The 14,147-nt window shown below is 37.2% G+C and overlaps 1 protein-coding gene across 1 annotated transcript in view; it reads right to left on the bottom strand.

Annotated features, from left to right (window-relative positions):
* Nucleotides 1–834: 834 nt before the first annotated feature.
* Nucleotides 835–14,147, bottom strand: part of PTPRC (protein tyrosine phosphatase receptor type C) — a 57,909-nt gene continuing 44,596 nt past the window's right edge. Inside the window, 20 exon segments of the mRNA XM_079313656.1 lie at nucleotides 835–2,054; nucleotides 2,797–2,932; nucleotides 3,594–3,772; nucleotides 4,201–4,290; nucleotides 4,292–4,324; nucleotides 4,646–4,734; nucleotides 4,737–4,779; nucleotides 5,623–5,756; nucleotides 6,087–6,177; nucleotides 6,680–6,829; nucleotides 7,383–7,406; nucleotides 7,408–7,519; nucleotides 7,981–8,138; nucleotides 9,528–9,653; nucleotides 10,536–10,633; nucleotides 11,068–11,104; nucleotides 11,309–11,385; nucleotides 11,482–11,572; nucleotides 12,112–12,227; nucleotides 13,134–13,165. Of these exon segments, the coding sequence (XP_079169782.1) occupies nucleotides 1,782–2,054; nucleotides 2,797–2,932; nucleotides 3,594–3,772; nucleotides 4,201–4,290; nucleotides 4,292–4,324; nucleotides 4,646–4,734; nucleotides 4,737–4,779; nucleotides 5,623–5,756; nucleotides 6,087–6,177; nucleotides 6,680–6,829; nucleotides 7,383–7,406; nucleotides 7,408–7,519; nucleotides 7,981–8,138; nucleotides 9,528–9,653; nucleotides 10,536–10,633; nucleotides 11,068–11,104; nucleotides 11,309–11,385; nucleotides 11,482–11,572; nucleotides 12,112–12,227; nucleotides 13,134–13,165 (2,089 nt within the window). The 3' untranslated portion in view covers nucleotides 835–1,781.

Here is a 14,147-nt window from a genome sequence, read left to right as displayed (position 1 = left end):
CTCTTTGTTTTGCTACCTGAAAGAGAGGCTTTACAGTTGGCAAATCTTAAACAAAGGAAAATAAATTAATTGTTCTCTGACATGTCATGAACACCAGTGAATTGATCTGCATCCAAGGGTCTTTATACTTTTGATCTTCAAGGTATGCTAAATTTGAATTTTTTTTTTATTTCCTCTAAAACTAGCCAGAAGATTTTAGGCCTACAATATATTTTGATTATCTTCCCACAAGTCCTTAGAGCTTTCCCTCCACACATGACCCCTTCAGCTTTGTTAGTTTGTCACCTAACACAACCCCTTGCTGAAAAGGGAGGTCAGCTGGCAGCCAAGGGGACTTCCCCTGCTCTGTGTCTGCTTGCTGCCACTTTCTGAAGGAAGTCTGCCAGCAAGCACTTGTCTGAGCTGATAATTGTGAATGATAGATTTGATCTAGGCTAATAGCACAATTAAATTAGGGTTTTAACCAAGTGTGACTGTACATGGTTGTTTAGACAGCGCTCTAAGTGTTTTCAATTATGTTTTGTAATGAGAAACTAGGAATAAGCAGTGATAAACTTGAGCACTGAATCTGTTGTGTGACTGCTCCTTTGACAGCTTTAAGTAAAATAAAATGAAGTCTCTTTCCTCTTTCCTGAGACAGTCATGACACTTAACTGGGTAGACGCACAGTTTTAGAAGAATTAATAATGTGTTTTCCTGCTGACATTGTAAATTTATCCATGTATGGGACAACACAAGATCTTATACATTCAGAAATACATGACCAGTTTTCATAGTACTAGAGAACAAAATAATTTGTCAACTATTAATTACTTTTTTTATTGGTTCTGAAAACATATGCTAAAATCCAGCAAGAAGAAGAAAAAGAAATCAAATTGTAGCATACATCATTATGAAAAAAAAATCCCTGTATCAGTAAAAATCTACAAGTTTGGAGGAAAATTATCAAAGTATTTTCCATTTCTGAAAAGAGGTTGGAGGCATTCATGGAAGTAGTCATTTAAATAAAAGTAAGCATAAGAAGTAGATGTGCAAGCAGTCAGTATTTTAAGCTCTAAGAGTAAACAGGATATGTTTTCCACCAGAACTGTTGCAAAGATTCAAATGCTGAGCTCCAAACTCCTATAGGAGTATCAGATTAATATATGTGGAGCAATAAGGACACCTTGAGGACAGTTAGAAAAATGCAAAAATTTATATTCTGCATTGATATGGGAGGATTTACAAACCCTTTGTAAGTCTGTATTCCTTGGAATTGCCACATGATGTAAATCATAAGTTCTTAAAACTATGTGGCAAAGTCCTCCAAGTCCCAAGAGTATTATTAATGCTCTCATTAGTCCTGAAATACTAGAATATATGCTTACCAATAGGTTCACTTACTTGCTAGTAGTTGTGAGGACAGACCTGTTCTTGCAACTCAATAATCTTGTTCTGAGTTGCTTTTTTCCTTGTTACAGGAATAAAGAAATTTGCTTGCACTGCTCAGCATAGTATTACACTGTACATAGTATTACACTGTTTCTAAAAGGAAAAGTATAAAAATAGTGAAGGTTTCTGAAGAAGTATTCAATGCAAATCTACACAAAAAATAAAATTCCACAGTTCTTTGTCACTCTCTCCAAGTTTCAAGTATTTCTTTAAATTGTACCTTTCAAAAACCAAAATAAGTAAATATAAAAAAAAAAAAAAAAAAAAAAGTGGGAAGAGGGAGAAATCCTATCTCTCATTTGCTTAAGATTTTTTTGCATATGAAAAAGCATGGTTTTATAAGTCTAGCTCTAAGTTAGAACTGCAGTTGTGGGGCCATTTGTAGAGCTTTCTGTTCCCTTAGTGCCATCTGCAGCCTTAGAATCATCACATATTTCAGGTGGCTCAATTTCCCCTGGCCGTGGTGGAGCAAGATCAGTTGTGATCAAATCAGTTTCCTGATCTGATTTTCCTACTTCACTGCAAAATTCAACTTTATCTTCCTGCTGGCTGTTCTTCTTTATTTGTCCATTCTGTGCAGGGTAAGTACTGGCAATGGTGTCATACAGAAATTGGTATTGTTCCTTAAAAATAAAGAGAAGTTAGTGTTAATGGAATGCTCAGAGTCCAAGAATCAATCAATTCTTTCTTTGTTCTCTTACATTTTAGAACTGAAGCACATAGTTGGACAAGCAAGACTGCATATGAAGCAGCTTCCACAGTTTTTGGCATAGACAGTGTTGCTCCTATGGTTTAGTCTGATTCATGTGTACATAGCATCATCTGAAACTGTCTGCATATTCCAAGACACTCAGTGCCCTTTTGGTTCATAATGTACCAAAAATATGGTTTTGAGAGTACCTAAGTTGTAAACAACACAAATTATACTGAGTCTGGAAAGTCGTAATGCCCTGCCCATATGGATGACACCCAAGTCTGGTTTGTTGGTAACTGCACAGTGTTTGCCACAGCTCCTCTGGAGTGACTGAAACAAAACCCCCAGTGACTGTCAGCCTGCAAATGGAGCTCATCTCCCAGCTGTAGAAGGGACACTGCATGTACATCACAAACCAACTGCAGGATCAGCAATTTATGCAATTTTCAATTTTATACTATACAACCTTTGCCAAAGGCAGTACAGAATTGCAGCTCTGGACATCTCAGACTCCTTCATTCCTATCAGCAAGGGCCAATGCCCAAATGGTGGTGAGTGTGAATGCTCTGATTAGAATCAGTGATCCCTATACAGAAATTATGGTTATGGGGATATTATGACCATGAAAAATAATCTCTTTTTTTTTCTATTAATTCATAAGATTTACTTACAAAGGTGGAGACCATTCCAAGCCTGGTGCGACGAAGAGATTTCACTACTTGGAAAACATCTATTACTTCTTCTATTTCTGCACTTTCCAAAAGGGTCATTAAAGCACAAAATACACCAGTCTGCTGTGATCCATCACTAGAATATGACACAAAATGTACATGTAAATTTACAAAGTAAAATCAGAAATCTTCTGACTAAATGTTAGATATATTTTAAATTCTTTATACTAAATTATATTTCCAAAGCATTTCTTACTGAAATTGTCACAATTAAGTATATGTGTAGCATTTGCACAGGACATAGTTTATCTAGAGACTACGTGGATCTGAAGTACCACTTAAGGGGAAGAGGAAAATTCAAAATTTCAGACTTACAATGTCAATTATTGTTAGCAGGATTATCATCTGGTTTAGATGGCATGCAAGGCTATTCCTGGAAATGGTCCTAGAAAAGTACACTTGTATCCTGGAGCAAGAGATGATTTTAAAAACTCTACTGGATGTTCACTAGTGCATCCTGCAAGTGCATTCTGACCTAGCATTTCCTCAAAAAACAGGTGCACCAGCCAAGGGCAGCTGCTCATAGCACCTGCTCTGTGCCCACACTTGCCCAAGAGAAGTGTGCTACAATCCCAAAAAAAGCCAAGCTTGAGCAATTCAAGGAATTTTCTAGGAAGAGTTGAGTCTCCAGACACACAGAAAGGCTTGTAAGAAAAGGTAGGTATCCCAAAATTATGATTGCTATGTAGACCCAGAACTCAGAGCTAGGTGAATGTGTGTGCTGAATTCAGACCCACCAGCAGTGGACAAGGAGTGGGATACTGCGGGTTCTCCTGCTGTCCTCAGGGACTGGTCTGGCTGGAAGTTTTTGTTTAATGTTGAGAATCATGCTGACTAAATCTTTGGGGACTTCTGGAACATCACAGCCACTCCACTTATGGTACTGATACTGATACACCTTCTGAGTTTCTTTTGTCTGGAAAACAGCAGTGGAGATGTGGTTAATGTTCAGGATAAAATACAGATTCACATAGTAACTCTATTGCTGCTGATTTACAAAGGAAGAATTATATTCCTGAGGAACTGCAGGGTGATAGTTCTACCTCATGAATATGAGGTAGGTAGACATCCAAGCTTTGTTCAAAGTACAAAAGACAGCTGATCTCCTGAGACTCCCCTAGCACCATCTCAGCAACTCACTAAACAGAAAACTTGAGATAATTTATAGCATTTCTCATGATTGACTGCTAGTCCGGAAGAAAAAAACTATTTCCATTTCTTAGAGCAGGAGATAACTGCAGTAGCAACTGTTTCTTCACTTTCTTGAGGCTACGTTTATAAATTTGTTTTTAAATTTAAAAACTCCTTGAAACCACCTTTTGGAATTGGCAAAGAAACTTTTACCTTCAGATGTGCAATATCAAATGCACGTATGGTATAGCTAGGACCAGAGTTGACATCTGCCATTTGAACTTCTATGCCATCATACGTTTTGCTTTCCTTCTCCCCAGTACTGTGCACAGAGTTCCTAAAATGCATAAAAGTTACAAGTCAGTGATTGTCACTCAAATCTCCTTTTATTTGCCTTTCACATGCACTTAGAGACTATACTGACTTTAAAGTAGGAGTTCCATTGTATTTTAAAGTACAGCATCATACACTTTTCCCTCAAAAATTCATTAGAAAGTAAATTAAATAGGTAAATGGTAGAGCAAAATATATTGGAAATGCAAATTCCTCATCCTATGGAAAACACTTGACAACAGCAAGGGAATGAGAGAGTGCAGTTCAGTGTTTTGTTTGCATGTAGAGGATATTCAGTGTGTCATTGTGCAGACAATGCCCCCACCTGATCTCCTTCCTTCAGCTCTGTCAGCATAACAACGACTTTGACTTTTCTCTGGAACACCATTTGCCAGAAGTCAGAGATTGTTTCTGCAGTGGTCCCTGTGTTGCAATCATGGCTTTTGGACCCCAGTAACCCTATAAAAGAAATATTTTTTTCTTCAATTCATTTGAAATGAGAATAGAATTAATCATTTGAGTAATACCCCATGAAATAAATTAATGAACCTGTTTGTTTATAGGGAAAACATGCTATCACAGTAGGCATCAGTCTTACAGGAATTCTACTACCCAAATGATATTAACCTCAATCCTCCTAAGAATATCACTTCAGACTGACAACAAGATATATTGACACTGCAGTGGGTAAGATATCACCTTGCCATTTTTTGACAAGCATATTTTTAAGGGGTAAAACATCCATCTTTACACAGCCATTTAATTTAACCACTAAGAAATTGTGTTTTTACCACACAAAGTTGGTGTACTAGTCAATTCACACTGAGCTTCCTTAAAATAAAGATGCATTTACCTTGAATAGGTATCCTAACTGTGCAGAATTTCAAAGGATTCAGATAAATGGAATTTAGCTAGTAATTCCATTAAAATCAGTTACTTCATTCGTGACCAGTAACTGTTCTTCTTCCTTGGATATATAATGATACAAAAAAAATTGCTGGCTCCAATTTTCACTGTTAGGGTTGGTCCATGTAAATAACTATAGTCACATTTCACTAAATGGTACAATATTAATCTATCTGGTTCAACTTGTAGACTAATGGAAATTAGACCACTAATGGAAATACATGTTATCACGAGGCCAGTCTGAAGGCTAATGGTTTCAAACATAGATGGATTTGCCAGTCAGCCATCAGATCCTTCTTCCTTATTCAACTAAATTCTATTGTGATGCCAACAAGAGAATAAGAGTTTTAGCTGAAAGCTTGTGAAATGCCTCCAGTGGATCCTCTAAATACATACAGTTATGAAGGAAGCATTGATGTATCTGCTGGATTCCTCACAGTCGCTGTCCTCATCCGAGGACTCATCAGAATCATGCTCACCCTCCTTACTGCAATCCTCTTCGTGCCTGATGGGCACTCTGTTAAAGTCATCTGTGTGAGACAAAGTGTCACTGTCACAGCACACGGCTCCCTGGGCATGGCATTTGAGGGGGAGGGGGGATAGAAAAGGCCAGTCCTTTCACAATAGACTACAGAACCAAGGCCACCTTGTTTGAAATAAACACTCCCCATAATTCACATTGGTAAAAACTCATCTCTTCTTTTTTAATCACTCTAAGAAATTTAGGATTTTATAGTGTTGAGAATACTAATCAAATACTGTTCTGTAAAGTGATTTGCTAATTTTTTCAATTTTTTTCTAATAGAAGAAAGATAAAATAAGGCAAGGGGGTATAAAACATGACAATGGAAAATACTTACAAGGAATCACGTTGACATTCCTATTTTTGCTTTTATTTTCCTCACGATTCCCAGTGTTCTGTGTCCGCCACCCCTTATAGGAAGGCAATCGCTGAAGAAAGAGGATGTTTGATAAAATGATTGATTAAAATGGTTCTTGAGATCATTGTCTCCTCAGGACTCTCACACCCAGTCTTCATCTTCCTTTCCCTTTCCCTTTCCCTTTCCCTTTCCCTTTCCCTTTCCCTTTCCCTTTCCCTTTCCCCGGTCTTCATATTTACTTACTTTGGTTCTTTAAACTTTGGTACCAGAGGTACTAGTGTTTAAAAATGCCTTCTATGCCATGTACAATGACACAGGGAATCATGAACACAGACACAACCAATAATTCTGTGAGCTCCATCTTTCTTAAAAATATTAACATCAAAGCAGAAATAAAACTTCATTAGTATACGGCATTTTTTCATGAATGTAAAGAAACTTTCTGTGCCAGAGAAGTAAAATAGCACCTAAATGATCTGTTACCTGTGGTATCTCTAGCTCATGACTATGGTGCAAGGCATTTTTTAACATAAATGAGAAGTGAGGGCAACTGGAATGCAAAGCTTATTTACCTGGAACTCTGCCTCCAGCAGAGAAGCCTCACTCGGGTGGTCTTTTCTTTTCAGATTGTTAAGGGAGGAATGCAGTTCTGAGAGACTGATCTCTGTTTCTCCATACTGATTGTATTCCACCAGTGCTTGATGAATAAGGATGTACTGTGACTGGTGTTTCCCATTTGAAGAGTTTAAACAAGAGATTATTAAAGAGTAAAAAAAAAAAAAAACCTCATATCACTTTTGAAAATCATTCTGAAAAGCTATTACTCCTGTGATAATATCATTAGTGTTAATAATGTTAAGCATTAATATTAAACAGATATTAAATACAAGTGTTAAAACTGAAAAATTATGAAAAAAGTTAAAAACATGCAATGCATCAGTCCATAACTTTTCCTGTACTCAACTCATATGAAAATTGCACTTAGGCAGATGCATTTTAGCATTTTTAAAATCGAGTTTGACTTTGAAAGTTCAGTTTTGCACTTAAGAATTGCATGCCAAAAAGCTGTTCTCCTTGGCTTCCTCTTCTAAAGCCTGAACTTAAAAAGTTGAAGTTTCAAAAATTGAAAAATTACATTGGAAATTTTTTCCGCTCTTAATACTTTTCAGAGCTATATTTTCTAGCAACAGCTACAACTGAGCTGAGCAATGCACTGGTGAGTACTGCTGAAGTAGCACAGGAGAGCTGTGACAGGAGCAATTTCAGGGGACATACCTCTACTTGGACCATGAGGCACCGGCTGGCGCCGCAGTTTCACGATGTAGCCATAGACATCCACCCTGCCTTCCGCGTCCAGCCCCTCCAGCATGGCATCGATCCCTATGTACGTCCCGGTGCGCCCGACGCCGGCACTGCCGTGCACAAAGGGACCTGGTCATGCCTGCCAGGGGCACCCAGACACTCCCTCTCTGAGGGCAGCAGGCCTTGACAGAGTGAGACTGAAAATGTGCAACAGCAGGATTCAAAGCAACTGATAACGCTTCTTGCTGTAAATTGATTGGCAACACAAACGATGATGAGTTTGCATTTTTAGTATTTTTTAGTGAAGTAAGGCCAACATGACCAAATATTGGTGCTTATAGCCAGAGCAGCCCAACATTGATCAGGCTGTTTTTCAAAAGTCTGTGTATCCTCAGGTTTTATCAACATGAATTTTCTTCGTATCCTTGTGTATCTTTTGCTGCCTCATTTTCAAGTGTTCAAGTCATAAAATCTGGGATAAGACAAACACTTTTGCCATCTTCCTTTTCTGAATAGTTTCATTTCAGTCATTTGACATTACCAAATCTTTTAACGAATAATATATATTTACCTGCAATGAACCACAATGGGACCACTAAAAAAGTTGCTGAGAGCATTAACTCTGCGTCGGAGTTTGAGAAGGAGATGTGGATCCTCAGGGACTCCATGGTCTGGCCAGCTTGTGAATTGGATATGAGTGACATCTCTTCCAGTTGTCCTTTCTCTTCCCTAGAAAAAGTGAAGTGTGGTTTCTAATATATATCAATATGTATACAGGTGTATTCATAAGTCTAAGTGACTAGATTAAATCCCAAAGCATGTGGAATCTTGAGTAGATTTTGGTATGTTGCTGCTAGACTAAAAGAGAGGACATAAATTTTGACAACCATTATTATAAAACCACAGGATAAAAATGCCTCAATGACATTCTTTACTGGCCAAGATTTGTATGGCTGCACTGGCATTTTCCCACTAATTAACCTAAAAATTCTTACTCACAGTTGAATTATCCAGTTGCAGCAGAGCTACTTATACAGTTATTTGCCATTGTTGCAGTAATTATACATCACTGTTCTACCAGAACTGCAGAAGTATTCACTTTCTTGCCACAGACCACTCTACAATTCCACAACCAATATTAATTTTATCTTTATTGATATGATGTCAGCTGAACAAAGAGCAGACAGTTCTAAAAATATCAGCCCTCAACTTTCTGCAATCACTCATTTCTAATGTGAGATTCCTCAAGTAACAAAGCAATGTCTTTGTAAATAGTTAATTCTTAACACCTTGATCACTCACTGACCACACAAAGTTACAGCTTTCTTTTAATTAGACCACTTCTTGAGTAAACTTTAATGCAATATGAGACAGCAGAATAGGAATTTCCAGCTGTAATCACAAATCAAGACTCTGTTGCTTGGCTGAAGATCTGCCAGCAGATTTACTCTTTGAGTCTGAGTGCTTGTAGCTATGATTTAGGCTCCATTTATCATCATTGAAATATTTTTGCAAAGGTCCTGAGCTGAGTATTTAGCCTTTGATGGCAAATTTTGTTCTCAATTACATGTAGGATAATTAATGTGGCTTCAGATACGTGAAAGAGAGCAATTAATCAGCATTAATAATTTACACATAACTAAATGGTGATTTTAAAATGCTTGTATTTATAAACACACTTGAGATTACCAGAATTTTAATTGTCCCACTGTACAATTACCAAAAGAGTAGATAATGGTTATCTATGAGTCACACTGATTTTAGTTGCAGAGGGTTATGCTGAGATACACAGAAAGCAGCAAATTTTTCATGTTAGAGAACAAACTAAATATATAAGGAAACCACAGTGTATAAATTGTTTACCACTTAGCAGCATATTAACAGTTTACTCTTAAAGGAAGGTTCCAGAGGATTAAGGAAAAATACCTATTGAAGTTGGGAAATACATATCTAACTCATATTTCTTGCAAGAAATTACACCTACACCTAATTTTTTTCCTTAAGATATGTGATGACTGCAGAACATCTTCCATTGAAAGGTGACTCTTTTCCCTTGAAACACAGACTGCAAATAGACACTCCAGTTCCAATCAGTCTCACACTTTTGAATTAACTCACATGTGTGATGTGCAGTTTCTGAATGACATAGTCTGGACATGTTTTACTTTCATGAATCTTCACAATGATGTCTCCATACGTTGCAGTTCCATTCTCCATTGATGGCCAGTACTGGGCACATTTGTTCTATGAAGAGATGAAGTTAAGTAAGCAGCCCAAAAGTGAACTGGCAGAGAATTGAGAGCTAGAAAAAAAGCCTAATTCAAAGTAGATGGCAACTCAGTATTGCTTTTCCAACTTTTCAATTCCAAATATCTAGCAACATAGGTTTCTGACCTGAAATTTATGGCCATGGAATTTAACTTCAGATTAAATTCAGATAGTGGGGGAAAAAAAATCCTGTACACTAGTTGAAACAATGAAGAGTGACTGCTGCTGTTGCCTGATGGCTGAAGAAATGTTTGTAGCTATTTCCATGCTTTCCTTTTCAGTCTTCAATGAGGGCTGCTGCTCCTGCCTGCCTATAACATCAGCTTGGGTGTGCTGTACATCAGCAGGCTGTCAACATCTTTAACTGCACCTAGAACAGCAGTTCCCCTTCTTCCTGCTGTACCTGGAATAAGGAACAGGCCAGAAGAACCCAACCTTCCACTTAAATAAAGGCAACAGAGGAAAAATTTTCTTTCTAGGATCTACTGGGGACACTGCCAGGACATCAGAATAGACAAGAGAAAAATAGAAACCATATCTTTTCTGACAGGTCTATGAGGAGCTAAAGTTCTACCTTGAACCCTTCTCTGGATTAATTAAGTGTTACTTGGAAGCTCACTCTCTGCTACTTACTGCTGTGACTAAAGTGATATTTTCAGATAAGACTGGTAATTCATAAGGCAACACTGTTTTGGCATACTTTCCAACACAGGTTACACCACAGCGAGAGAACAGCAAAGAATGGGGAAAAAAGTACTTAAGAAGAACATGTAATTCAGCACAGCACAGCAATCCACTTGGATTTCAGAAAAAAGAAGGATGGAAAGATAGAAGGAGGGAAGGATGGATATATCTCACCCTCTTTCCTTCCTCACAGCGAGTCACCATGACAATAATCGTGGCCTTCTGTTCCCAGATCATCCTCCAGAAATCATCTGTGGTTTCATCCTTGGGGCCTAGAAGGAGACAATTTAAGAGACTTTTACAGAGTGCAACCACATGAAAAAACACATGCCTGCTTGACATGCTTAGCCATGCAATCTGAAGAGCTAACCAGAGATCATGCAAGTAACAGCCACACACTTGATTTCATTATGGCTGCTGCCATTAGGCTACAGCCTTTTAAAACTCTCATCTGTACCTTTAGTGCAGAGCTATGAAATCTGAAAACTTTTGGTGTAAAATTATACAACATGAGAAATCTGCCTTTGAAGTACAATTTATTAATTGTCACAAAAGTCCCTAAGCAAAAACTCATCCACAACTTTGTCATATTAAATTTCAAAATGCCAGATTTTCATTTTTCCTTTAAGCTTCCTAATAGGATTTTTACTACTCTAGCAAAAAAGGGTGAATAAAGAAAGCATATTCTTTTAAGATTATAAAATACCTTGTGCAGCAATGTACTTCCTTGGTTCTTTGAAGCCCTGCAAAAGGTACATTGTTATCAACTTTTAGAAAGAAAGCATGAACAATCTAAAAGATTTGCAACTTTAAAAATAAATTGAATACATTACAAAGGTGAAAGCAACCCCAGTGGAAATCCTCCAAGGTGTTGATGCTTTAAATGCACAGACTACAGGATTTCTTCAATAGTGTATAAGACTTTTTTTTAAGTAAAAGTCACTCACATCAATATAACTTGCATTGATATAGTCTGATCCTGGATCTCCTGGCATCTCTGAGAGCTCAACACGGTTGTGGTCATCTGTTTAAATAATTTAAACCAAAATAATTATATTATCTCAAGGCAGTGAGAAATCAAACATTTATAAAACATGTTAAAACTGTTACAAATACTCACATGGAAGAATATCAATGTAACGGTTTTTGTTCTGATTATGGCTCTTTTTGGCCTCCTTTATAGAAAATTTGCTGAAAACTCTAGGAATACTCTGTGAAATAAAAAAAAAAATATTTTATTAGTTAAGCCTAGATTTAGAATAGCTTTTACTTAGAGTCAAATGAATATTGAAAAAACTCAGCATTTCTGAATCTGGAAGGTAACATTATAATTCATAAGATATTACTTCATATATTTCTTATATCTAAAGTTTAAAAAATTCTTCTCCTTGATTTAGTTAGTATATATCTCAACAATTACGTATTATTTATATCCTCATAGCTATGAAGTAAGACAAAGTTTAAAAATATGTATTAAAAGGTACTTTAGGATGAGAGGTATTTAGACTGAATACTTTCTACTTTTGCTGAAGAACATCAGGAAAACAAAGTATTTTCATCTTGCAATGGGGAAGAGACTGGTAACAAAATTAACTGAGAACTATTTGACCTTAGATGAGCATTCACTCAATTTTCTACATTATTTATTTATTTATTTCAAACTAGTACATATAATCAAACATCCTCCTGGATGGAATTCTTCCAACCACCTGGATAAAAACCTGTGGTATATTTTGAGTGAAGGGCAAACCTGAAACTCTTCCAAGAAGAGCCTTCCTTCATCTGCAATCTTCCTCTTGTATGTGTCCAGCAATAGCTCTGAGGGTATTGGGTCTATGTTGAGAAGTTGCTTGTCATCATCTTTAACTGTGTAAATAAATCAAATGTTTATTGTTACTGATGCTGAAAATGTACATTACACTTCAATAAATGGGATTCTAAAACTGCCAGAGAAATTAGCAAAAGAACTAAACTCTGTCTTTTGACTTGGTGTATTTATTTTTATAAAACTGGTGTTGCCCAAACAGGCTGTGGGAATAAGAGAACTTTTCCAGCTGTGCTGCCTGACTGGAGACACTGCTGGAGGAGGCCACGTGCAGGGACATCACATAAATAGCTTTGCACAACGTGGTGACTGTCACATTCAGGGCACAGCAACTGCCTCAACACTCACAGCAGTTACACAGCCTTGCCTTCTGCTTCAGCTCTGCTCAGTTGTTGTCAGTGATTAAAATATAATATCTATCACCTAACTTTCCAGATTTTCTCCAATTTATGCTCTGAGTTGCAATAATCTGCAATATCATCTTGAATGATAAAATAACAATTGAACAAGTTTTAACATCTCTTGCTAGACATGTATCTTTTGTAATTTACATCGAAAAGTTTTATTTTTTTAATAACTGTGTATCTAAACAAATGGATTTGAATTTCAACACAGTCCTACTTGCCATTTAATGTAGTTAGTTTCTGTGAATTTTAGTGTTCTAAATTATTTGAATGGGATAACTATAACTGGGTTTTTAATTGAGTAATAAATCTAATTTTTCAAACACTGATGAACTTTCAGTTCACTCAAGTATAAATACTTCTGTGTATTTACTGAAGTATTTTATCTCTCCAAATAAGGTGCTATCATGTTGATATTTGTAATATGTGTATGCAACCTAGAATGCAAAAAACCCAAAGGCGGTAGCAAGACCTGAGACTAATTTTATTTCCCTGTGCTAGATGGAAATAAATATAAATTGCTAAATATATAAAGATACTCACCTGCAACAAGGCTCACACCTTCAGAAGAACTGCTGCAAGAAACAGAAGCACCTGTAAATGCTTTGACTAGTAAGATATATATGATAATAAGTTAAATGCAATCAGTTTTGTATGAGAACACCAGGGCTGTTTTTAGCCAGCAGCCTGCACTACAAGCTGTCTGTGAAACAAGAGTGCTACACCTGGGATTATGCAGAGGTGGTTGGGATCCTTATCCTCCTGCCCTTCTGGCCCAAGATAGAGAAACAAGGTGGCCACATCAAAAAGCTTTAGTGCCTGCTTTATTTTGCCCATCTCACCTTTAACAAACATGTATTTAATGTCTTCACTGGAGAGACTGCCCACACCGTCTTCTCTTGCTAGTGACAGAAAACTAACGCATACATAAAATATAAGTTTTTATGCTAAGTAGCCCAGGACAAGTCAGGCTTTCTGGAGCTGTACAGGCAAAAATCAATTTGGCTTTCCTAAACACAAAACATTCTGTCTGAGCAAGAGCAGCTCCCTGTCCCCCTAAGGGGAAGAGCAGGGAAAGGAAAGGGCCTGGAGGAGTCACCAAGTCCTGCTGCTGCCAGAGGGCTGAGAGGTTTCAGAGGAAATTTCCCCAGTTGCAGCCAGTGCCCCCTCAGGAGAGCAGCAGGGCTTTGCAGGGCGATGCCATCCTTCCATTGCCATCCTCTGTCCCACAGAACTGCTGAGCCATCCAGAGATTATTGCAATAGCAACACCTCCCTGAGATATTGTTTAGGGTGAACAAGCATTTTAAAGGGTTCTTAGAAAGTGTGGATTATTTTCATTACTTTTGATTTAAATAATGAAGGAAATGTTTGCCAGATATTTCTGATTTTTTTTTTCACGAAACTAGGGACAAGTCATTTTGTTCTTGCCTTGAACAAGGATAGAACAGAGAGATTTTAAATTTATTTCACTATACTTGTTTTGCTAAACAAACACCAAAAAATTTGCTTCTTTTAAAAGGATTTAAAGGTAAAATAATATCCTTTCTAAGTATTA

The sequence above is a fragment of the Erithacus rubecula genome, assembly GCF_903797595.1.
Source record: "Erithacus rubecula genome assembly, chromosome: 10".
Classification (NCBI taxonomy): domain Eukaryota; kingdom Metazoa; phylum Chordata; class Aves; order Passeriformes; family Muscicapidae; genus Erithacus; species Erithacus rubecula.
The sequence above is the reverse complement of the archived record's forward strand: the minus strand, read 5'-3'. Positions and strand labels throughout refer to the sequence as shown.